The 27,783-nt window shown below is 36.6% G+C and overlaps 1 protein-coding gene across 1 annotated transcript in view; it reads left to right on the top strand.

Moving 5' to 3' along the window:
* Positions 1-1,115: 1,115 nt before the first annotated feature.
* Positions 1,116-27,783, top strand: part of LOC134674042 (inactive dipeptidyl peptidase 10-like) — a 177,529-nt gene continuing 150,861 nt past the window's right edge. The window contains exons 1-2 of the mRNA XM_063532092.1: positions 1,116-1,472; positions 5,503-5,806. Of these exons, the coding sequence (XP_063388162.1) occupies positions 5,546-5,806 (261 nt within the window). The 5' untranslated portion in view covers positions 1,116-1,472; positions 5,503-5,545. The remainder of the gene's footprint in view (positions 1,473-5,502; positions 5,807-27,783) is intronic.

The raw sequence follows: 27,783 nt of genomic DNA, 5'->3' as shown, positions 1-27,783 counted from the left end.
AGTGCTATAATTTCTGATGTGATTAGTGGTGAGAAGTATTTAATTATTCATGTTATGATACCTATAAGTTGAAGTTACTGTTTATATACTTAGAAGGACGCTAACGCAGCGAGCGTAGTGGGACCTTTTGCGCCTGGAATGACTCGGGGTGGGTTATTTGATTAGTTTGGTTTTGTTTTTTTTTTTATTGATTGCTTGTGTTTTTGTATTTTATGCCTATTTGTATGTAATGTTTATGTATGGTTTTGTTGTGTATTAGTTTTATATTAAGTGATGGAGGTTAGATTAAGTATTGTTTAATAAATGTAAGTGACATGTTTAAATATTAAATTAATATTTAAAATGTATTCATTAATTACACTGCTTAGAAGGATACGTAATTAGATGGTTATAAGAAAATAATAGTTACAAACATCAACTGTGCCCCTTCAACTTCATCAATTTTGTCCGCGAAGCGTCACTAGAAATTCAATTGACAAGTCATCCTATGAAAAAAGGTTAAATAAGGTTTTAAAATTCTGACATACAGACTCGGAAGTTAAACAAAACATTGTAGAATGGTCGATAGCCGTCTATAATTTCTTTGGACGTACTTTAATTAACTCAGCATTTTATGGAAAATTCAGATGGTTACATTGGTTACCTATTCCATTTCCGAAAATTTTAATCCGATTATTAAAATCCCAAAATGTTCATTTGACCGAACACGTTTTTTTAAACCGTTGAATTTTTAGAAGAGTCACCGATCTAATCTAACCTAACCCGATGGCTTCTATATACTTAATGCCATTTTCGAATACTTGGAAAATTGATATAAATTTCCTATATAGCAACAGAAATATAAATCAAAACAAGTGATAAGTCCACAAAAATGTGTTCAAACCTAAAATCACAAGTATAAAGTATAAACATAACGCCAAATTTCAGCGTAATTTTGTTAAGTTGACTAACTTACACAGTTACCACTTCACACCTCACGACAGAAAAAGGACCCTTCAACTCAATGTACCTAACGACTGAATAATACAAATGAAAAATGCAATAAAAATAGTTAGCATGTTTTTGCAAACGCTCCGTCGAGGGCGGGCCGCCCAGCGGCAGTGAGACGTCGCGAAGCGCGCTAGATGCACGTCCGCTTACTAGCGCTAGCGGTACTAGCACTCGTAGCGTACTAGCACGTAGTACTTTCTAGTACTTAATAGCTGATGTAGTGTAGTTTGTGTTTTTAAATGAATAGTGACGTGTTTATATTGTAATTTATATTTGACAACAGTAAAACCTGTAAGGACACAGTCAGCTGTTGTGATGGTTACAAACATGGGTGTTAAGCTGAGATTGAATTGACTAAAAATAACGACAAAAATAATTTAAAATGTTATAGTAATTAAGTGTGTAGTTGTTGTAACTAACCTCAATGTCAGTGTTAGTGATAATTGTAAATTAAATTAAAATTTAAAAGATAAATCCAAAGGGTTTGTAATCTCGTGTGTACATTGTTAATACTAATTTTCATTACTAAGATATGTCTTTGAAGTGCAAATTAAGGATATCTGTAATTCCTTAACGATAACTTATGAGTTTTTATTTTTGACGACCTAATAATTATTCAATTGAAATTGAAACTAGAGATAATATTAGCTATTTAACTCATGATTTCATGAATCGTGATCGTTACAAATCTTTAGCACTTCATACATTATAAATTAAGTAAAAAATATAAGCTGTAAGCTGCAAACCTTGCGAACCCCATAGTTACGTCATTTAAAAAATATATAAACTGTATGGATAAAAAAGTTTCAATTTACAAATCTGCTCACAAAGGACCCCGCAGCAAACATAGGGATAAAGTGGTTTCAGTTAAATCTCACGAAATTTTAGTATGATGTTAATTTGGCTCTCCTGATTATTTTTTTGTATGAGCACAACTCTCTCAGAAGTATACTTTCAGAAATAATCAAGTATATAATTTTCTATTTACGCGACGTGTTTTCTAAAATCGATGTATTGTTATGACACGCACTGACAGTTACTGATGTTATAAGGTGAAGCCACCAACTGTCAAGAGGAGGAATTACGTAAAGATGGCTAACAAACACATATTTTGTACAAAACAATTACATTGATTATTTCTGAAAGTATACTTCTGAGAGAGTTGTGACCATACAAAAAAATAATCAGGAGAGCCAAATTAATATCATACAAAAATTTCGTGAAATTTAACTGAAACCTCTTTTTCCCTATGTTTGCTGCGGGGTCCTTTCACGAGAATCGGTTGAGAAAATGCGACCTATAGAGAACAAAAGGCGGACTACCGGACAGACATACGTAGGCATTTTTTACGAAGCAGAAACGGAGACGCTTCGCTCGAACAGCCTGCTCTTCTTCGTCAAATTAATGAGTAAAGAGATAGCTAGCTAGCTAGAGAGTGCTAATGTTCCAAACAGAACGTAATTTGATTGAATTGTCTTTCTAAAGTTGACTCAAAATATTAAATACCTAGTTCAACGCAGGTCTGAAAAAGTTGATAATGCAAACCATGATTGCAAGCATTATATATATATATATATGAAACACACAATAATATTATTATAAAGTTCAATAAAAATGCTACCTTTCATAAAATTGGTTTAAAACGAAAACAAACGCAAAACAGAAAGGGTTTAAGAAATAAGTGAAACAAAAAGCGAACGTTGAAAGAAAAATGGCGGACGGGTCGCGAAGAGAAGTCTTCCGCTTTTAGAGTTCTTTTGTTTCTGCGATCTCTATAGGAGATTTTATTTAATTTCCCGTTTAGGGCATAGCTCTGTTGTAATTTTTGGGTCAATGCAAAATTTCCGCCTTATAGGCATGAATGTATACTTGTATAGGTTACACATAAGAGGTCTTAATAGGTCTTATTCTCACAAAATCCATTTTTGACACAAGCTTTTATTGCTGATGGTACTTAAATAGTTATCTTGTTATTGGGGCGGTTCTGGCGAGCCCTTCAATGTTCCTAGTTTCGTTGTTTTATCACAAACACCTACATATGGTTACATTTGGTTTCATCGTCAGACCGACTCAATTATGTCTATTGGAGCGTCATCGATCTTTCATAAATACTTATGGTATCGATAATACCGGAATCACTAGCACTGATACGTTTTTGCCCACGAAAAACCTTGCTATAAACATAAAACCGGTACGGAACCCGCTCATTTTAAACCCGTGGCACTTAAAACTTGTCAGTCTTTTCAAAACGCGGCGCTAAGAGGATGATAACAGTCTTTGGGATGGTAATGAAAAGCGGGCTGTTCACGTCACGCTGAATGGGAGTGGCTTTCCGGCTGACGAGCTCGCCACGATGACGAGGCAGGTAAGCCACAAAAGGGTTCCAATTAATTCACTGATTTTTGCACGAAAAAGCACCGGGTGTCCGTCACGTTGATGTAGGGCGTGGATGCCGGTCACTACAAAATGACGTAACGGCCTTGGGTTGTTTCATAAAAGTATGTAACCGGCTATACAAAATATGTCAGTCGATTAATAACAATTTGAGTGTTACAAAAGCGGGCTATAAGTGCTTCTTTCCCAAATTGATAATGATTACCTTTTTTTTAACGTACCTAAACTACTTATAGGTTTTTGTGTGAATGTCACCACCCCTGCTTAAAATAAATTAAGTAGGCAATATTTTCTTTATTACTACCCTAAATACTTGGACTATAAAACATGAAACTTACAATTGTCTGTCCTTTTCGAGTTTTTGATAAGAAAATGATAACGTTTTCCTGGTTCCTTTTCGTAACATTCCTGGCTTTTCGTAACCGTGTCGTGCCCGTAAAGAATAGAGCAGTATTCATTGCTTAAATTACGTAGGTATACTTATCATAGACTGATTTATAAGACGATCCGGATGGAGTCCCAAATATAAATTGGTCTACTTTGCCAGATTATTTATTAGTAGACGTGGGCCCTCTTTAGCTTAGGTTTGTATATCATAATCTTTTATGATTATACAATGATATACAAAATGACTAGAAATAGTTACAGTACAGTCTCACTCTTCTCTAAAAAAGTTTAAAACGAATACCTTGGCTAACTTTATTTTACTATGCTAAAATACCAAAATATTCAAAACCAGTGTTTTAAAATAATACCTACATAAAACCCGCTCTTCATAAACGCAACATAAACAAATTCATAAGTGTTAAAATAAACATATCATAAAGAGTTTAAAATCTACGACACGTGGTTATTCTCCATGAGGAGAAACAAACATAAATTATCGGCTTCGATTTTGGTTTGGAAAGAAATGTTTTCATCGTAAATCTTAAAGTCCGAGTTTACCGTTCGCGCTTCAACCAGCAAATAAACATGGATAACAACCGGAAAGAGTCCGATGAACACTTGAAATTCTAAGGGTACCATCGTCTACTAGGAACCCTTATGGGAGTTATGGGCTCGACAATATTCGACATATCCAACTGTCTGATGATTGAAATATTTATACTTAAATATCGTTATTTATAGTTGGTTTTTCTAGTATTTTAGAACTTATAATATTTTAAACTTTCGCGTTTTGAATACATATTAACTCACATTATAGACGGGTCAGCCGCGACCACGACCAGTGAAACCTGTGTCGAAACGTCGGTAAATAAAGGTAATTGAATATAATTCGCGTTAGACCCGTCTATAATGTGAGTTAATATTTTAGAACTTGCAAGAAAGTAAGCGATCTTGACAAGTATTTTAATTGAAAACCGCTTTTTAAAAATTAAAAACTATTACTTATGAAAGCAGGAGAATATAAATGACCGTATAAGATTCATAATTGTTACAATATTTGCCGTAACTTATTTTTAAAATGTGTTTTTCAATTAAAAGGCACATCAAATTTGTTTACCTTTTTTCTAATGCTAAAAAAACGAACTATAAGAATGACAGGACTCTGCACTGAGAAATGTCATTAGCTAGATATATCTGGCCCGCGACGGTAAACATCCTAGAAAGCCTTTGTGAGTTTTGCATTCATTTTTTCATCGTACTGCGTAATATTTTCCAATTACAACCATGACCTAAATGATTAGTGATTTGCTAACGATTGGTCTTGTATGAATGTTATTTATCATCTTTCATACAGCCATTGTTGTTTTTACAAGCTTTTATTTAGTTTCACCTGACCGTTGTCTGTCTGTCTGTCTGTGTGTAATCAAATCATGCAAGTTAAATTTGATCCACTTCCCGGTTTCCGATTGAGCAGAAATTTTGCATGCATGTACAAATCGGATGACAATGCAATAATATGGTACCATCGAGCTGATCTGATTATGGAGACAGGAGGTGGCCATAGGTACTCTGTGATGAACGTAACCCAATTTTGTTAGGGGTTTTTAGAAATCTCTCGGTGAGTATTAGTTGTCTGTCGTAAGAAAAGTACAGTCAGCGATAAAGCTTGTACCAAAAATGTAATTTTTATCACAAATTTATTTGCTATTAAAAACCTTGCAAACCCTTTAGATTTCATAACTAAAATGACAATATAGCGAAAACCAAAAACAAAATGGCGTCCTCGAACGGCAAAGACTCTAAAATGACGGCGTCAATAGACAGCCTGAAGCTGTCAAGTAAAAATACGTCAGTGTGCTCTTCGAAGCATGCATCGTCGGAGTCCGTGCTGTCCAGGAGAGACAAGGACAGCATACAGATGCAGGAGTGTAAGAAGAAGCTGTTGAACGAGCAGATTATCATAAGGGATGAGAATGTGGTGCTGCGGTCGCCCGCGCAGAAGAAGATTGTCATGCCACCTACTGTCAACCCTGAGGTAAGCTTACATTAGATTAACTCTTGTTGTTATTCTGTCCCATCATCCAGGGACAATATAGCATAGTTTCTTAGAAGAGCTGCTGTACCATGTTTTACGAACGTGCTTAGTAGACGTCCCATTATGGAAAGGCCTTTTATATCAAATTTAAGTTTGGTTCAGGTAAATACGAAATAACTAGTATTTTAAGAGTGACCCAAGAGACCGTAACCATAGCAACTAGTGACAAGAAAAAGTTGATTCACCCAACATCAGTTGAAAATCAGGGTGCATGTTGTAACCTAAGATATATAAGACCTACTGTAAACACATGTATGCAATAAATGATATGAATATGAATATGAAAAATAAACATTATTCGCTCCTTATAAATATGACTGTTACGTCGCCCTAGTTTGTGTGAGACATATGTATTGCTTATGATATTTGGCAGCTGCCAATTAGTATAAAGATGTCATCCTACGAATCATAATTTTACTACGTTGTGAGACTTGTGAGCCTAGTGAGTATTATATTCTTTGCTTGGGAGGTATAACATAAGTATTGCCGACTCTTTAATAAGCTGTACAATCCTTTCTTGAAAGCCTCTCTGCCTCTAGTCCCTAGTGTAATCTTTTCGTAAGTATGCGTTAGGTAGACCAAATTATAATTTTTTATACGTAAATCTACATGGTTACCTTTATTGAATGGATATAATTAAATACATAATGCGGCTATATTAGATTATATCTTCAAGGTCTCGCTGTAAACCGTACTCAATACTAATGGCGCGCGTCTCGTTAATGCGGGATAATCTCATTTATTGGCCGGTTTATTACTTTGCTAATATAATTTTATATAGTTTCCTAAAAGAATTTCAATTGAATGCTGAGGCAGCATTAAGATGAAACAGGAGCTGAGTTTTAAATATTTTAGGTAAATATACCCGTATCGCTAACGGAAGAGGCGATTTTGGCCATTTTTGAAGGGCTCTAGCGCCTTAAAAAACAATAATATCAATAAAGCAAAACGGTCCGACACAGATATTGACAATATTAATTTGTGTTGAAAAAATCATTGCTCTAGCACCAAAACTCACTGAGGAAACAGTCGAGTACGTTTGTATGGAGAAATTACCACTCCTGTTGGCTCTTAAAAACGTTCCACACCTTGTTGCTTCTAATTTAATAATTTGTTATAGTTTTGAGCTGGTGTTGATACGACTAACGGCTCGATTCTGAAAATGTATTAGATCTCTACTAGACCTCAGCAAGTTACGATATGGATAATTTAAAGATATTTGTAAGATAGATATGTCAAATTTGACGTTTCCGCGATTCTGCAGGTCCTCTTGAACGATTTCGACAAGTTATGACTTAGATATCCAAGTCACATCTAGTCGATATCTAATGTAAATCTATTAGTTGATCTCTATATCATTTCTAAATCTTGTGCTTATCTCGTTTCCCGAATACGCGTGCTTGACGATTGTGTTGGTGATTGCCTGCATCTTACTGTTACTATTTAGGATTCCGTATCCAAAGGGTAAAAACGGGACCCTATTACTAAGACTCCGCTGTCCGTCTGTCTGTCTGTCGGTCTATCTGTCTGTGTGTCTGTCTGGCTGTTTGTCACCAGGCTGTATCTCATGTACCGTGATTGCTAGACAGTTGAAATTTTCATAGGTAGATGATGTATTTCTGTTGCCGGCTATAACAACAACTATTAAAAACAGAATAAAATATATTTTAAGTGGGAGTGATGGGACTCCTATACAACACATGTAATTTTCTTGCCGTTTTTTGCGTAACTGTACGGAATCTTTCGTGCGCGAGTCCGACTCGAACTTGGCCGGTTTTTTTACTACATTTCGCATGCACCAATCAGCGAGAGCTATCTCCAAGATTGTATCATATATTCGTATTTGTAATAAGATCAAAACCATAACAAATGATTAAATCAGAATCAGGCTCCTGTAAGTAGGTAGCTATTTATAGTGCCGTGTTTCATAGTAATTACTAAAACTCCACCAAACTTTGAAAATACAGTTCTGCTGATTAAATAGGTTTTTTGCTCGATCCAAAGACGTTTTTACATTAAAAACTTTCAATGTTTGAAGCAGTTGATTAATTAGTAACAGAAACACTAATTAATAAGTGAACCTAATGTCCTTGGATTATTCCAAGGTTAGGTTACGTAAACCTTATGGTTTACGTTATGTAATTAACAGTGTAGGTGATGATATACAGGGTGACTTCTGGGTCGTGATCCAGAACCACTTTTTCGGCCCCTGTAAATGATCCACATTATCATATGGTAACATTGGATTAAAAGATAATTACTTTAATTATTCTTATTTTTCAAGTAAAATTAATGCTATACTAAGTAATTATGGTCACCCTATGACTTTTGACATACGCTGTATGGAAAGCGACAAGACGTCACATTGAGTAGGGTCACCAAATTGTATGTGAAAATATTTTTTCCTACTTGTCATCTGGAAAATAATCATCATTATTGGTGATAAAAAATAATTAACAACATCATTAGGCTCATCTTTGGATTCTGTATGATGTCTGGCTCTCTTGCTCCACGACCCCGAAATCAACCTGTATATAAATCATTAAAAGATGTATCTTCTACTTGCTGTAGTGACAAATTTTAAGAACGCAAATCAATTACAAACTGGTGTCGACGTCAAAGTTATCTATACATTTTTGCACCTTATTCCTTTGTAATAAGGCGAAAAGTGTAAACATATCTTTAACGTCGACTGTACATAATTTATTTATTACTAATATTTAGTGTACCTACTCTAAAATAAAAACGGATATTTTTTACGTCGTAGATGGTCGTAATTGCTACGGCGTAGGCCCTCGTAGCGCGTAGCGATTGAGAATGCTTGGTTTAGTTTTTCTGGCCAATTCGAACGTATTGACATCAGAGGGCCTACCGTGAACCACGTTCGACGTGTTGCCTTTCTGTCGCACTTGTAAATTCGTACATAAGTGTGACAAGGAAGAATTTTATCGTGCGTCTCGTCTGCTGCAATACATGTACCATCACGCTCCGCGATTGTTATGCCATTTAAGGTCCTAGCTAAATTGGTCGTTCAATACTTGCGCTATGGAATGTCCAATTTAGCTAGAACCCTAAATGGCTTAACATTCCTGCGTACTGTACGTACGAGCGAAAATGCACGATAATTGAATGACATAATAAAATTTAGATGTCAGTGTACACTTTCGTTCAAAAGTGCATGGAGATGTTTGGACCGTAATGAATGAAAACATTTATTTCCAGGCAACTATTGGCCCATATGGAACCCGGGTATATCCTTAAACTACGTCCAGGACCCGGGTATGTCCTTAAACCACGTCCAAGACCATCGGTAGACGGGCAGGAGCGTCCCTCAAATTCGGTGTACTCGACTGCGATCGCCAACCCGCCTGCCAAGCGTGGCGATTATGGCATTCACCCCCCCTAAGGGGGAGATGGGGATGTTCAGCAGTGGACGTCTTATGGCTGAGATGATGATGATGATGATTAGATAAATACAATAAAACTAGCATACATATTATTACAAAATATATCTTAAAACTAAAAACACAATTATGGCTGCGATGCAGTTCGCAACCCCGCAGTGTCAGGGAGCGGGAGTGGGAAGGAGGGGGGGTGTAATATTAAAGCATTACGGTTGACATCTATCCATGCACTTTTGAACGCCACTGTACATCGCATTGGCCTGTCAGTACTTATTAATAACCCATCCATTTTTATTTCATATTTTTACGTATATTAGGATCAAAAAATAGTGCCAAACTCTAAAATTGATCGAAGTAACCCCGGTTTACGATAATGACAATGACACAAAACTGGGGACTTTATGTAGTATTTGTAAATAATGTAAATAACTCGACTGCATGTAGTTAGTGCATGATATTAAATATTGTACACCATAAATGGGTCAAACAGAAGAAGAAGAAGAGAGAAAAATGTACAGTTCGCGCGAACACGCTAGTTTTCTCCTCCTGTGGGCAATAGTTAACAGCTTGTGGGCATGTAAGTAATGATTTTATCATAGTTCTGTAAATAAAAGGAGGACCTTTTTACGTGGGTAAGGGTTAAATAAGAAAATTAAGCTTTATAGCCCTTAACTCTTGTGTATGTCTACAGGAAAGAACGTAACACAGTGATCTGTTTGACCCAAATATGGTAGACTGCGGAAAAGGACTTGTATCACCATTAACATCTTTTATATTTGTACCTGTGGTCTGTCAATAAATAATTTCATTTCATTTCACGTACGAACATTGTAGATAATTCGAAATTGTCTTTTTTACAACCATTTAAAAAACCATTACAGTGAAAGGCCTTTATAGAACATTTTCCCAGGGTTTTTTGTAAACCCGTAAAACAAAGGGAGACAAATGCGTCAGACGGGGCACCGCCATAAATCCCTTGTTTTAATAAAACGTCGTCTGAATGATATTACTCGGCCCTACATACCCGTCACACGGACCCTCTCAGTTGGGAGAACAGGTGGCTAGTTTAACTACAGTACGTCAACAATTTAAATTAGAAGAATCTAAAATCTAACATTAGAATTACGCTGCAGATTTAGTTTTTATACAGATTTATTTATTTCATGGTACAGATTATATTATTGACACACTAAACTACATGTAACACAAGAATACTACAACAAAAACTGCTTCAAGAATGTATATTATAATCATCTATTTGTTAAATTTCTAGGAAAATAATTCGTGATAGTTTATAATCTATAAGAAGAATGGCTGCAGACCAGAAATTAATCACCACTAATTTTCACGCGGAAAGTCCTACGCTTCTTGTTTTCCTAAATATCGAAGTAAAACCATCTTGCTAATCGACATATAGAATATATACTTAGAAATAAAGAGTTATGAATAGTAGATAGCTATTAGAATAGGGCAGAGAGGTGTCTCTTGTGTCAGAGGCTAAAATCCTTTTTGGGTCACAAGAAGGATGGCTCAGTAGCAAGTGTACTAATTAAGTAAGATAGCAATTTGAGAGTTCCAGCTAAAAGTTTAGATAAAACACATACTTTCGTACTGTTTCAAATCACCCGCCTACGCCCAAGGGGCCGAAGATGGACCAAGTAGATATATAACGGATCGGGCGACCGATGTTGATAATAAATACGAGAATACCTGCAGGCTATTCGAGCTCTTTCCCACCTATTCCAGATGATGAAGATTTTTGATAAATGTAGAAGATGACATGTAGGTATTTATAACAAATAATAAAAAAAAATGCCTTTTATTTCTCGCCAATATAACGTACAAACACATACAATTTAAATAATAAACACAAAAAAGACATGCTTCGTAGAAAGTCGCAGTACATTTACATATGTCCCTATTCTATCATGCTATTTTTGATGAATTCCTTATTATTATTTATTAATTACTCATTAAGTTTAAGACATTTAATTGTGTTCATATACCTACTGAATATTTAAATGAAATCTTAGTATAACTTCGTGCGTGCCAAAAAAAGTAAATAAAGTAAATTAAAGTGACATTCCATTTCCAACTGCAGCTGCAATACTGTTCATTTTCTATGGAAATTGACAATGACAGCGACGCGTTTCCATAGTAAAATGAACAGTATTGTAGCTGCAGTTGGAAATGGAATGTCACTCTTAAGGTAAACGTACTGGTGCTCAACGCGGTCCCTGTACATCTCATCTTGCAACTTAAGTCATTGTCAATAGAGGTGACAGCAAGGTGTCTTCTATTGGGCATTAGCATGTCGAGCACTAGTACGTTTACCTTATTTACATTTCTGATAGTGTTAAGATTGGAACTGAATACATAAGAGGTTTGTAGCAGGGCATCGTCATGATAGAGACCGTGCGCGTTGGATGCCATCTTGTGACCTGATTCGGAAACGTAAACCTACATTGCCAAAGTAAGTGCTACCAGACGTAAGTTTTCTTGTGCACAGTAGGGGCCCGATTCGGATTTTGAAATAGATATCTATTAGATATTTTTTAGACATCACCAAGATACGATAACGATATGTTTAAGACCTAATCTGTCAAATTTAACATTTGCACGATTCTGGAGATACTCTTGAACGATTTCCACAGGATATAACTTAGAGATCCAATTCACATCTAATACTCTATCTAACGTAAAAGTGACATTGGTTGCCCGAATTGCGCTTCAAAAGAGAACTAGTTGATATCTAAACTATAACGTATCGAATGGATCTAGTACGTGTCGTCTCTTGTGAATATCTTGAAGTTCGAATACGGCAGTAGATTCTGTCTGTAGTTGTGTGTTATCGGAAGCATAAACTTCACATTTACGCCTCGCGCCAAAAATTTGGCGGCCTCTATGCGGCCCCCTGCTGCTCCTATGCTGTTCAAGCATACTGCCTATTACGTTCCGTTCCTCCCTAAATTGCTCCTACAGGTCGCAATTCTCAACTAATATATGAGAAAATTTGTGAGCAGGTTCAATAATTTAATATTTTTCTTGTGGATTTCGTTTTTGGAAAGTTTTATGTTATGCTCGCGAGGCCTACATCTCATAGAGCCACTAATCATAATTATCAATTGCAATAAGCGCACGCGAAAGTAGTTATATTAGGATGGTGTTTAGCAAAAATGAGTCATCCTACATCCATATTGCAAGAAAATGTCAACTTTAAGCGTCTATTTTTTGAGTTGATTTCTGATTGAAAAATTAATGTGGGTTGACACATTATTGCGTATTAGCATCAAATTATTTCAATCCATCCAACAGCATAGATTATCTAATGTATCTGTTGACTGGACTACATTAACGGGTCAGTGAGTAGGACAAATAGGCACTTCAATACATTTCGACGTGGGAACGTGTCTTGCAATGTACTTGAAATATAGGGCCGAGGCCGGTCAATACAGCAGGTACAGTCGCCATCAGATATATCGGAGCGGCCGAGGTGTTCACAAAATCTGAACACGCACTCTGACGCCTTGACAATAGAGGCGTGTTCAAATATTTGTGAGCGCCTTGGCCGGTCCGATATATCTGCTGATGGTGGATCTACACAACTTAGTAATACAGTGGGTTTCTTGTTAGAACGCCGGGGATACCATTTAACACGTTCGCTGCGATATAAGGCTTAAAAACCCGATGCATGTACTCCCACTCTGTGCGGAGGCGAGAAACGGTGAACTTCCCCTGGTGCGGCGGCTGTATAAGGAGCATTTCTGTATGTACCAAAGAGACAAGTATAGGTTTGAGTTCACGACCTTAAGGGCTACTCAAAAAAGCATGAAAATTGTGCTAAGGCTTTCCGGCCTGATAACGCACTAAGTAATTCTTTTTTCGATTCCTTGCGGGTAACGGGCCGGAAGGCCTGTCATAGAACACAAGGTCACTCCACCCCTTCCCGCACTGTTATAGGTGATGGAATTACTTACTTACGATTAGTGTTGTGTCGTAATTAGCGGGAACAGACGTAAATACGATAGTGCATTATTCGAGTGTTTGTTTACGTTTTTACATGGTGTTATTGAAGTTTAATTGTGTATTATGTCTCGGCCAAATAAACGATGTAGAAAAATACTGGAACTATCGTTTCAGCAAGATAGAAACCTTGAAAGTGAACATTCTGATACAGACAAATCAAAGTGGAGAAAGGTGTTTGTGAAAAATGATTTAAAAAAGAATGACTCGCAGCAAAATCGCTCCGAAATTAATATCACCAATCCTTGATATTAAAAATATTATGTCGATAACTTATTTCCCAACACTAATACTTCCTGGAATAAACCTGTAATTCGGTGCGGTTTCGGGTTACAAGACCTTACATATACTTTGGCATATATCTCTCAAGTAAATAGTAGGAACCCGGGGCGAAGCCAGCACTATGACCACCAACTCGTCGACTATCGATATTGATAGGTAGGTATCCATTTTTTTACGTTTTCGCTTAGTTATAGTCATTTATATCGGTCGATACCTTACTAGGTCAATAAGCCTCATATCGCCGCGGCGGAGAGTCTAAGCACCAGGCCAATCGGCCAGTTAACGCACCATATAAAAAACCGCCAGTTTTGGTCCCGCAGCGAACGTGTTAACAACTTGCTAAATTTATCTCATAATGACCAAAGTTTGACATTCAGTAGTATTAACTATTTATCGATAATTACCGGGTAGGTACAAAGGCATCTCAAAACGGCTTTCTGATATCTATTAATACAGGATTTCTAAGACTTGAATTGTCTGCAGAAATAAATCATTTTCGACCTGCGGAGGATTGTAATTTCATCATCATCATCATCTCAGCCATAAGACGTCCACTGCTGAACATAGGCCTCCCCCTTGGACCACCATACGTGCCGGATGGGGGGGGGTAATTGTAATTTATTAAAATAATTTAAACATACCACCCAACTAGATACTCTAGAATAGAGGTAGATAATTGATTAACCGACCTCTTTTAAAATAAATTTTCGGTGATAGCAACAAATTATACTCACATTTCTATACTTCTACTCGTATATTTAAAACTTTTTTGATTTATGTTCCACCATTTGTCCTTTATAGCCACAAAACGTAGCATAATCTAGTCTAGATTCTGTCACTTCAATATGAACCTCGACCATTACGATATATTTAGTAGTTTACAATATTCAAGGCAATAAAGGATATCAGTATCACAGACATATACGGTCAAAAACAAAACACAGTTTACACTGCGCTAAAGAGGAACATTTCGTTAAAGCGTCTTTATCAAACGAACTGCCAAACGCAGATTAAGTCCGACATTCAATGAACCGCAGTGAAATTTTCCATTACGATTAGACACGCCTTGCTGATGAAAGACTAAAACAACAGCTGCAATATTAATGTTCAAGATTCATCTAATCCAGATGACATGAGGCGCATTTAAACTACAATCCAAGTAACTTGTAAAAGTGTAGTGAAGAATGTTCAAATTTAAGTTTGTAAACTTGTGCCCACAAGCGGCCATATATCAAAACCAGCGGAGTAACTCACAGCAGGAGAAAAATGTTGGTGAAAACATTTTAGAGACTCGGTTGGGGTTACTTACGCTCCTGACTCTTGAGCCTGAGGTCTCCGTGTCCGGCCTTGCGTGATGTATAACCGGAAAGTGATAGTAATAGTTACATATTTCAGGGTTTCACCTTATAATTGAGTCATAAAAATGTACCATGTAAAATTTCATCATCATATCATGTCAATTCTCGGGACATGTTCAATCTCGAGTTCTTATAGGCGGTCAAGCAAGTTTGTCAGTAGAAAAAGGCGAGAAATTCAAATTTTCTATGGAACGATAACCCTATACGCACCTATATTTTTTAAATTTGCCGCTCTATTCTACTGATGGAAATAGCTTGATAGAGTATAGTTGACTTCCGTTAAGAAATCTCCCTCATTGCTCAATATACTATTAATGAAGACAACAAACTTTCAGCTTAACTCGGCCATTAGCGGCGCATTTCATCATCCGCCGATTGTTTACTCTCCTCTCGTCAACCAGAGATCCGCACAAATGGCTGCTACAGAACAAAACAGAGGGACAACTCAGATTTTGAAATAGATATCTATTAGACATCTTTTAGACATCACCAAGATACGTTAACGATCTAACCTGTAAAATTTGACATTTGCGCGATTCTGGAGATACTCTTGAACGATTTACACAGGATATGACTTAGAGATAGAATTCACATCTAATAGATATCTTACTCTATCTAACGTAAAAGTGACATTGGTTGCCCGAATTGCGCTGCAAAAGAGAACTAGTTGATATCTAAACTAATGACGTATCTAGTCTAGAACAGGGACAGGAACCGGTTACCTTAACCGGGGTTTTTCATAGGGTTATTTTAGAAGCGGTTGTAAAAACCCCTATCATAACGGTAACCGTATGATAAGGTAACACTTTGATTCGGTAACCGTATCAGATACGGTTAACCTCTGTTACCGGTAACCGAAATAAAAACCCAGTCTATTCAGTTACCTCATTATAAGGTTTTTGACTAGTTCAAACGATTGCAATCTTTACGCCCACTTAAATTCAACTTGTTATTGAATAACCGAGGTTGGCATGGGCGATCTATGAAGCCTCCAGCACAAACAAGTTTTTTTGCCGTTCCTTTGCTTATCTTTATACCTACCCGTGTGGTGTGTTCTTATTTTAAATCTTATTATATTATAAATAAAATAATTAAAATAAATAAAGTAAAAAAAAAAAATAATGTTAATAAATAAATAATTTAAATAAATAAATAAAATAAATAAAATAAATAATATAAATTAAATAAATTAAATAAATAAAATAAATAAAATAAATAAAATAAATAAAATAAATAAAATAAATAAAATAAATAAAATAAATAAAATAAATAAAATAAATAAAATAAATAAAATAAATAAAATAAATAAAATAAATAAAATAAATAAAATAAATAAAATAAATAAAATAAATAAAATAAATAAAATAAATAAAATAAATAAAATAAATAAAATAAATAAAATAAATAAAATAAATAAAATAAATAAAATAAATAAAATAAATAAAATAAATAAAATAAATAAAATAAATAAAATAAATAAAATAAATAAAATAAATACTTCCGGTCCAGTAATAATAAAATTATAGGTCGTCCGTTTAAAACGAATCCTCAGCCCGCAAGTAGCTACTTCCGAGCCTCGACAATAATGTACTAAAAATGTAGCAAACCAATAAGCAACGGATAATAAAGGTTACCATAACTGAATGAAAACCTGTTAAAAACCCTTAACAATGTTAGGGTTACCGTTTCAATAAGCTTACCATTACAATCAGGTAACCGTAGGGTTACCGAATGATAAGGTAACCGAAACGATTGGGTTACCGAATTGATAGGATTAAGCGTAAAGAGGGGTTTTCCGGTCCTTGATCTAGAAAGGATCTAGTACGTGTCGTCTCTTGAAGTTCGAATACGGCAGAGAGAGTTCACACTTACATCATTGTAGTTTGTATTACCCGTCTCATTATTATGTACCAATTTTAATTGTAATTTTATTTTATATTGTGATGTCCGGTTCTAATTCTTATTATTATAAAAAACGATCATCATACGACAAGTAGTACAAGCTGAAATGTATATTTTACCTCTGTGAAATTTGTATATTGAGATAAATAAACTTAACATTCACTTGGATATTCATGAGCAATCCTACCTACCTTATTAGCTTGCATAATGCGAACTGTCAGGTACAGATATCTCGTCCGCTCTCCTAGAATAAAACCTAGGTAAACCCATGTACGAGTATAATTCTCCTGTCTTTTTCTCGGAGGCTTGAAATTGAAATTGAATTTATTTCAGGCACAAATCCCACGTAGTTCAGTTAGTACAAAAAATATTATTTAACTATGTACCGCTGGTACAGTCAACGGTAAAATAATGGGTGTACAAATCATTTCAATATGTCCCATAGCTCTTATGTCAGTGAATTAAGAACTATGGGACATATTTTTGGGTAAGTTGTCTACACCCATATTTTTACCGTTTACTGTACCTATATCTACGAGTATGTTAGTGTAAAATTGGCCTTGTACGTACATGCAAATAAAGTAATAGCTAAAAACCCTTCTAGCCTAAACAGTAAACACATTTGGAATTTTCAAATGACGGCGTGGTAAATGTTTACGCATTCACCAGCGTAATGAAGGGAGAAATATATTGGATAATTTTTCAAAGTGAATTATTTGCACAGTATGTATTCTTCAACACAGCGTCTATCTGGGTCAAACAGATTATTGTGTTACGTCTCTCCTGTAGACATACACAAGAGTTAAGGGCTATAAAGGTTAATTTTCTTATTTAACCCTTATCCACGTGAAAAGGTCCTCCTTTTATTTAGAGAACTATTATAAAATCATTACTTAGATGCCCACAAGCTGTTAACTATTGCCCACAGGAGAGAAAAATGTACAGTTCGCGCGAACACACTAGAACACACAGTTCTCGGAGGACCTTTTCACGTGGATAAGGGTTAAATAAGAAAGTTAACCTTTATAGCCCTTAACTCTTGTGTATGCCTACAGGAGAGACGTAACACAGTAATCTGTTCGGCCCATCTGCGTGCCGCTAAGCTGTGGCTATTGAAATGGCTGTCACTGCAGATTAAGCCGTAATAAGTTTGGATTTAAATGCGGGGACAATATAAAACTGGCCAAGACAGTATAATACGGCTAAAGGACGGGGTATCTTGATACTTGACAATAACTTTTTGATGAAGGTTAGATGGGGGGCCGAAATGTCAATGTTGGAATCTATTTTCTGTTTAGCGAACTTAGCCCCCCCCCCCCCCCACACATCTAGCGTCTTTCGAGCGTCGGCGTCTGTCGGTGTCTGGTCAGCGCTATGGAAAATGACGTCGCTGCGCAGTTGCGTCGAGCAGCGGCCATAGAATTGTAGACGCCGACGCTCGAAAGACGCCAGATGTGGGGGTAGCGTTGGACATATACTCTTCGGCCCACATAAAATTAAGTAACAAGTTTTAAGTGAATTAGTAATTTCTCGGTTTTCCATTAAGATGTAATTAATTAATTTTGCGAGTGTACAGTGGTTCAGTTAGTACCTTCGGTAATTTATATAAGCTTAGGTATATTAAGTAGCGTTGGTAGCTGGTGGTTCCAAACCAACGGTCGTAGGCGCTTGTACCAATGAGTTTGACGAAAATTAGGGCTGATTTAGACGGCGCGCGAACTCGCATGCGATTTTAGTTACATTGCAGACTGTTGGTTACGTCCAATTTAACTGACCGATCAAAACCGGCAATGTAATGAAACTCGCATGCGAGTTTTCGCATAGTCTAAAGAAGCCCTTAGATACGCCCTATGCCCGTAATGCCCAGACTCGCTCCGCTGATCTTAAACACTGACTCATCTTACATTCCGTTAAATGTCGTCTTATTAGGGATCCAAGATGGCGAACTATATCCTTCGATATCTAGTTTTGGTAAGAACCTAAACTTACGCTTTTGCGAGTGGCTTTGTGAGCTGTAGACCGCGTCATACCGCCATTTTGAAAAAAAAAACACTAAATATACAGTGAAGTTCTGTATAGATCCTGCTCACTGAATTTCTCTAGAATTGGTTAAGGAATATGTCCTGCAGAGGAGAACAGCCAAAGCATTTTGCCTCAGATGAAATGGAGGAATTTGGGTATCGTCTTGGGTCGTCCCATTCGTTTTTCGTCAAGTTCTTAAATTAGTGTGTGTCGCTAGTGCAAGTCAGACGTCAGTAAGATGTGTCTACGCAAAATAAATATGAAATCGTGGTTAAAATGACAATTCCGATCTCTAAATACTTTAATAAATCAGTATAACGATCAATGTGTCTAATGGTGCTATAAACAATAAAAATAACGTGTAATATACGTGAAAAATCGACAAAAACTTACAAGTGTTAAACGTTATAATTCTTTAAAGTGAACCCACACATGTAAACAACAAGTGCTTACGCAAAGTTCGGTAGTGCTTCGTTATAACTCGGCAGCCAATTAGCAATCAGAACGTTAACAGTAAGAACTGCAAACTAGTGATGGCTTATTTCGCGCCGGCGAGCCTCGTATGAATGGTCTAATGGATACAGCGTGCGCTTGCTAAGCAGAGTGTCGGAGTTCAAATCCTGCATGAAGATTTTTTTGCTTTTTATTTTTTTTGCTTTCTTCTTTTTATTTTATTATTATTTTGACGATACGCGAAACATCTGGCAAAACGGAAAATGGCGCCATTATGTGCGAAGTGCAAAAAGAGCGTACCAAGTCAAGCATTTCTAAAATGTTTTGAATGTAAAAAAATATTCGATTTAAAATGTGCAAGAAGATCCTCAAACCTCTTCAATTTAATGACAAAGGAAAGGAAAAAATTATGGGTATGCTTACCATGTCGATCCAGCTCTACTACGCCGAAACAAACATGTGATAAAAATCCCACTAGCGCTTCACCGGCCGCTATCGCTAGCACCGCATCCGTGCTGAAAGAAATTCAAACCAATACCTCTACAAGTACAGAACATTGCTCCGAGTCTGAAGACAGTGAAGACCCACAGAATAATGCTCCTCAGACACCGAAAGCATCCTTGGACGAGGCCCGCGAAGTTCAGATATCGGAAAACGACTCTCATGAATTACATATAGATACTATTCGTTCGGAGCTTAATATATTGATAAGTGACTCTCCCAAACCTCAAATTGATAACGTTGTAAGTAGCAGACCACATTATCCTTCCAACAATATTAATTCAAAGCAAATATATACCGAAAATAAACAAAGTACTCCCTCAGAGTCTTCAGAGGAACAATATTTAAACACATCGCCCGGACCGGATGCATGTTACCACAGCTCCATAAATGAAAAAAATTGCTCCGAGTCCGAAGACGTTCAAAATGCTGTCCCTCAGATACCAGAATCATCATCCTTGGGAAATAATAACCCTGAATTCGAGACATCAAGAAGAGATTCTCCTGAAATCGATAACATAACCAGGAGAAAACCAATTATGACAAAATATGTTTCAACAGAAAATCTGTCAAACACAGGAATTAATGAAGGCTCTTGGAAATATGATAGCTTGTCGTCTCCAAACAGCTTACCGAATTTCTCTGTACTTGAGACCACAGAAACGCAGCAAATGAAATTTGCGGTGGATGCATTATCTGTCCAACTTTTAAGTGCTCATGACGAAATATCCAGATTAAACCAAGAAGTCTGCGAATTAAAAAAAGTTATAGAGATATGCCAAAAAAAGATACAATCCTATAAAAAAATTCTAGGTAACACAACTGCTAGCAAAAGTGGATTGGTATCTAACAGAAAATCAAAAAGAGGCAAAAATAGAGACCAGCAAAACTCCTCAAATGTCCAATTCACGCCGAGATCAGAACGTTTTCACGTAAGTAGCACTCCGGTACAATCTACTTCACCTACCGGCTGTAATATAGCCCCTGGAAATAGCCTTCATCCAGATGGCATTAAGGACCAAACGATTCGAAAACAAGCAGCAAAGAACTCACTGGGAAAATTAGACTCCGTTTCCAATATGAATCAGCCGTCTTCTACCGACCATGCGAAACAACAAAACAGCTCAAAAAGTATACTCCAGTCAAGTTACACGAACGATCAAATGAATCGCACGTCGGAGAAGAAATCTTCCTCAAATATAATTAATAATAAACTGCAAAAAGTAGTTATTTTGAGTACTAATAATAAAAACAAAATATATCAAATCTCACGTAAAATTCTCCCAGATAATTTACAGATCTGTCATTACATTATGGCAAATGCTGATATTAAGGGAATGTTGCGGAACATTCAGATAAAAACAAAAACTCTAACCCCTGATGATTACTGCGTTATACTTATGGGACAAGATGATTTTGAATCTACAAAAGACTACCATAATCTTATCCATTACATACGTGAAATACTTCAACCGTTGCAACACTCCAACTTCATCATCTGTTCACCAACGTATAAGTGCAATAACAGAAGCAACCTATACAATGGACGTATTGAACATTTTAACAATCTACTATATCTGGACATCGAAACACATCAGCATGCATTTCTTATTGACTCAAATCAAAACCTAACATATGACCAGAACATGTTCAACATGAAAACGGGAGAGTTAAAAAACCAAGGTATTAGGCAAATTATGAAAGACATTCACAAAGCTATTGAACACATCAGAAGTTTCATCGAAAACGAACACAGAGTTACAAATGACCCTGAATGCCTATATGAAACAGAAACAGCCTCTGGCATACCCGAGACAAACAATGTATGTGATGTGGAATCGCCGAAAGTAGACACGGGAAACCTATTTTCACAAAAAGTAATCCCTGACGTCGCTTTTTTAGACCCAACTCTCCAAGGTCATCCATCGTTACAGACTCTAAGTTAAATATTTTCTATCAGAATGTTTGTGGGATTTCTAATAAAAAATATGAGTTGGAACTTTACCTACAAAATCTCTCTAATGTGCAACACTATATTTGTATAACTGAGCATTTTCTGAACGCAACATCTGCACCTCTTTTTAGTTTGGCGGAACATAAACTTGCCACATTTAACGTTAGGTCTAAAAAAATTAGGGGTGGCTCTCTTATTTTGAGCCATGGAAATAGGAAATTTGAGGAACTTTCCGTTTGTAAAGAGTGGTACAAAGATGAATGCTTTGAAGTTTGTGGTATCACCGATAAGGAAACAAATGTAAACATAATATGTTTGTATCGTACTCCAAATGTTGCAAACTTGGACATATTTTTTAAACAACTCGAACTGCTTTTTCAGCACTTCTTTAACAAGAAATGTGTAATATGTGGTGACTTTAACATTAACTTGTTAAAGGAGGATAATAGGACTGAAGAATTCTTGTCATTGCTCACATCCTACAACTTCAAATGTCTCATTAAATCAGTTACCTTTAAAAGAAATAACTCAGAGTCCTGTCTGGATAACATTATTACAAATGTCCCTGAAAATGATATAATTGATCCTTTGGTCGATCATAACGGCCTAGCTGACGGCCATGCAGCCCTTCTTGTTGCTGTAAACGGAGGAGACAAAACAAATAAGGTGGCAAAGAAATATATTTGGAAGGAGGTAAGAAAATTCAGTCACTCAGAGAATATGGAATTTAGACAAAGAATATTGACTGAAAATTGGACACTCCTTGGTGTGAATACATTTATTGCAAAGTTCAACTTAATATTTGAAGAATGTTTTAAAAAGAAAAAGAAAAGAGTAGACATATCAAAAGGGAATCATATTAAGTGGATCACCAAAGGGATTAAGGTTTCAAGCTGCATGAAACGCGTCTTGATGGCTGGTAAAAAATGTGGCTCTGAAACAATAGGACACTACACAAAGAATTACCTAAATATTTATAGGCGGGGCATGCCAGGAAATTGGCGGTTCAGACTCAAATAAAAAAAGCAGAGAACTCATCAAAACAGATTTGGAAAGTGGTAAACAGACACCGCAATAAAAGTAGCGTTAGATCAGCTGAAAATATGCAAATAAAAAATGAAGATCCAAATGGGCAATCCTCAATTGTTAACGACCCCGGCGCTATTTGTACAATGTTCCTTGAGCAATTCTGTCAAGAAAGTGATTCAGGTTACACCGGTAACCTTGCTCTGTCAATACTTCGTTCACATGTTAAAAGAGTAGAACATGACATGGTGTTTGAGCAAGTGAACTCACAGGAAATTAGCGTGATGGTTAAGAAACTAAAATCCAAGACATCGAGCGGGTATGATGATATCCCAATCACGATTATCAAAGATAATATTGATATCCTAGCGGGTCCACTAGCATATCTTTTTAATCAGTGCATTGATAATTTTGTTTTTCCAGACCAGTTCAAGATAGCAAAAATTTTTCCTGTGCATAAAAAGGGTTCGAAAACTGATAAGAAAAACTATAGGCCCATCTCACTTTTACCTACACTATCCAAGCTGCTTGAAAGAGTTATGAAAGACAGGCTCACCAGGCATCTGTATCTGAATAAAATCATAAATGAGAGACAGTTCGGGTATCAGAAGTGTAGAGGCACAAACGACGCTATTAGTACTCTCGTTGCGGATGTAGTTAGCCAACTTAACGACAAAAAAAAAGTGGCAGGAGTTTTGCTGGATCTTAGCTCCGCTTTTGATATGGTCAGCCACAACATACTGCTATCGAAACTGGAGCACTATGGAGTCAGAGGCAACTCGCTGGCCCTTTTTCACGCGTATTTAACAAATAGAAAGCTCTTTGTAGAGATACGGTGGACCCAAGACCAACACGAAAAAGCCTACAGATCACGCATTGCTGACGCATACAGAGGGGTTTCCACAGGGCTCTATATTAGGCCCTACTTTCTTCATTGTTTTTACCAATGATCTAATTAAGTACATTGAAAATAATGTCCCCGACACCTCCTTAGTTGTTTTTGCAGATGATACGAATGCAGTTATATCAGGAAGCAATATATCAGAATTAAACGTGAAGGTGAATTATGCTCTGGGAACTTTCACGAGGTGGTTCCAGGCTAATAATTTGAAACTAAATGCCAAAAAGACCAATGTCATGTTATTTAGAACCACAGCCAAAAATAAAGATTCATTGCAGATTTCCCTTGCGGGTGATACAATAGAGCAGGTTGAGGCTGCCAAATTTTTAGGGGTGTATATTGATTCCTATTTAAACTGGAAGCCAGAATTATCCGCTGTGATAAACGCAGTAAACTGCGCATGCTATGCCCTCAGAAGTCTTAGGGATGAGTTGCGTCAGACTCAACTTAAAATGGTTTACCATGCACTGATCGAATCCAAATTGCGTTACAGTATCCAACTTTGGGGAAACAGTTACAAATATAATGTGCAGGCTGCTCTCATTGCGCAGAAAAGAGCTATTAGAATAATGGCAAGGGTACCACAGGAGACTCCATGTAAACCTTATTTTTTAGAATTCAGAATCTTAACTGTTCCCAGCCTATACATATTGATTGTTCTCGCGGACTTGGTTAAAAATCTGCACTTGATTGAAACCATAGAACAGAGGGATAGACGTATAGCTTCTAGACGTAAAGATTTACCTCAGACCATGAGTGCCAAGCTTAAAGTAGTCAAGCACGCGGCTGGTTACCAGGCTATTGGACTATTTAATAAGTTACCTGTTGAGTTAAAGTCACACACGAATAGCCTCATTTTCAGAAACAAGTTGAAGTCTTTCTTGCTAGAGAAGTGCTACTATTCCGTAGAGGAATTTGAGAATGAACGAATTTTTGACATATAAAATTAAATTACAATGCAGTATTATTAATGGCTAAACTTACAATTTGACATCCTATGTTTATTAATTCAATCCTAATAGGGTATTTGACTGTATTTAAAATAAATTATTTTACACCATGCATGAAATAAAGCACAAGAAGATTAATAGAGTAGATAGCAGTTACTTTTAGATACAATTTCTATTTTTAAACCCGTATAAGACTGTAAAGAGTGGGTAATTTTGATTGTGACGTCACGTGCTAGTGTTTCATATAAGTAATTTCCATAGTAGCAAAATTGATTTGACGGTTCGAGGAGGGAAACTGATCTGACTAGTGGTCAAATACCCTATTCCCATTCCCATTTTATTAATTTTGTGTGTTTTTATGTTTTAATTTTAATATTAGCTGCATGTTTGTTTGTTGTTGTTGTTCTTGTAGTTTTAAGTTATTTATAACATAATTCAAACACAATGTAAAATTGTTTTATGAATAAATGAATAAGAATAAGAATAAGAATAGTCCTATTCTGCTTTCGTCACCCATTCTACATTCGTCACAATCGTCGGTGGCTTTCGATGTAGAATGAGTGACGAAAGCAGAATAGGACTAATTTAAGAACTTGACGAAAAACGAATGGGACGACCCGACGAGTGATAAAGAGACAAAGCGATTCGATGGCGGCAGCGATCGTCACCTTGGCTAGGCCGCCTGTATGACAACCGCCTAAATATTCCAAACACACTGAAAGTATTCCAACAAAAACATTACGAAACGTACACCTGATTCTTTTATTCCCGATTCCCAATAGTATTAAACCACTGACGGGCTTAAAAGGGCTCAACTCCCTTCTCCAATTATGTCGCTTAGGCTGTTTAGCGATTCCCATTTTATGCCAGTTTCCAGTGTTTACGCCGAGTTGTTTATGCGGGTTCGATTCCCCGCAGTAAAACGGCAATCAAACACGCTCAGACACCTGCGAGCTCCGTTTACTGGGAATAGGATATTTTTATCTCATCTAAAAGGTATTAGCTTACTGGAAATTGATGAATTGATGACGGAAGCTGAATGCGGAACTGTCGTAATCGAATCGAACGCACTTGTCAGCAAGTAGACTTATATCGACCGGGATATGAACCGTGATTACCTTTTGTTTTGTTTTCGAATATCGGGAGCTCGAAAACAATGCAAAAGGTAATCACGGTTCATATCCCGGTCGATATAAGTCTAGTAAAACTAACCGTGAATCATTCAAAACTGTTCTTGTCAGCAAGATCACGTGTCAGATGATCACGTGTTTATTACATATCTGTACTTGGACATCATCAGGCGTACGAATGGAAATGTGCCTTCGAATTTCTTACGGATCTCGAGGTCAGGATTGTTTCACTTAATTTCTCGGCTCTCAAATTCTCGTACAAACCATGAAAATACATAGCCATTACTACTCGGAGCCAAGTGTGTTGGCCATTACGGCCAGCTGCCGGGTCCCACGGGAACGCTAACATGCGTTTATGCAACAATGCCTTACCATTAATTAATAGAACGAGTTTGTTTCTTCATCTAAAATGCTATAATGCTGGGTAAACTTGACGAAATATAAAATGAGCCGATCTTGTTCAAACTTGTTATAGAGATCGGGTCACTTTATATTTCGTCAACCTTAACTGCTGTTTAATATAAAAGTTAAATATCCGTACTTAGAGACATACTAACGTACTTATTTTTGGGGGAAAACTAACCAGCAAATCCTCGCCTCACTAAGCACCACTAACTGGCATACATACAAACTACATTCGCTTCTAGCCTTCATACGAATAACTTTATTAAAAATTTAACCTCTAGTACAAAAATATAACAGCACCAAAACTTTTACATCTATCTAAGCCGGTCATTTGTTTTAGACATATGTCGACAAACACAAACTGCCTCTCGATTTAAACGATTACACCGTATCTTCGGTTCCATTGATAGGAAATAAAAATAAATAGTGTAAGTTCGGTAACAAGCCATAGAGTAGTCGAAGCCGCCAATCTTGTATCACGAGCTCGGCTGGAACTAGGTATTACTGGGTATTATGTGTCGGCCATAATGGCCAGCCGTCGGGTCTCACGGGAACGAACGCTTGCTTTTATGCAACGATCCCTGGCCAAGAATACTTACTGACATTTTCCTTTAGAATTAAGGTGACTACTTGATTAGGATTACAGGGACGGTCTTTACGACTGCCCAGAGATTACTCCAATCACAAACAAATGAAAAATTACCCTACTCTACCCTACTACAAAAATAACGGACGGAAAACAACTTTGAATGACAGCAATATAAATCAGGATTTGTACAATCTTCGACGTCATTAATTTTCCCTGCCACGTCCTAAAGTATAAAGACAGCTTCCATGTACTTAGATTGACACAAGACAAACAACCGACAAACTCAAACCAGGGCCGATCGGTTACCGTAGCCTATGGAGGCCTGTGACGTCAGTAACAGTGATGTCGACAAATGTCACGTTGGTGGCCCTGGTGACCAGAGGGCTGGCCACTATTTCGCCCAGCGTATTAGCATCGCTATACAGTGGGGAAATACGGCCAGCCTTCTGGGCACCTTGCCCGTTGACGGCGATCTGGGGCAATTTTTTTATCTTATAGATTTTTAAGTTTTATTGTGTTTGTTTATTTTTTCCTTGTTTTTATCAATAAAATCGTTCCTAGTTCAAAAACATACATTCCTAGTTGATATTATACAGTCATTCTTAGTTTTGTTATAGATACAATTTGTTTATTGATAAGGTAGATACAGTAAAGGGCCAAAAAGAATGCACATCGGCAATCATCGCATTTCCGAATACAAACGAATGCTCATTTCCATGTACATCAATTATTAGGTTAGTCGTTTATCAGAATTTGAATTTAGAACTAAGTACTTTATTGTTGTTTTGTTTTGATTTCACGTGAAATATATAGAGCTGTAAAACACGATGTAACTATTTTTAATTATTGCTATATTCTTGTTAGGGAAAAATAATCTTCATAAATATATATTTTATATAAGATCGACAAAAAGTGTAATATTGTAATGACAAATCTCTGTTGAACCTTCTTAAAATAATTACTTACATTAACATCATCATGTCTTTTAAATTGGTTGGCTTCAGATAAAAAATATTT

Source organism: Cydia fagiglandana, chromosome 19 (genome assembly GCF_963556715.1).
Source record: "Cydia fagiglandana chromosome 19, ilCydFagi1.1, whole genome shotgun sequence".
In the NCBI taxonomy this organism is placed as follows: Eukaryota; Metazoa; Arthropoda; class Insecta; order Lepidoptera; family Tortricidae; genus Cydia; species Cydia fagiglandana.
Note: the sequence above shows the minus strand (reverse complement) of the source record. Positions and strands in the feature narration are given on the sequence as shown.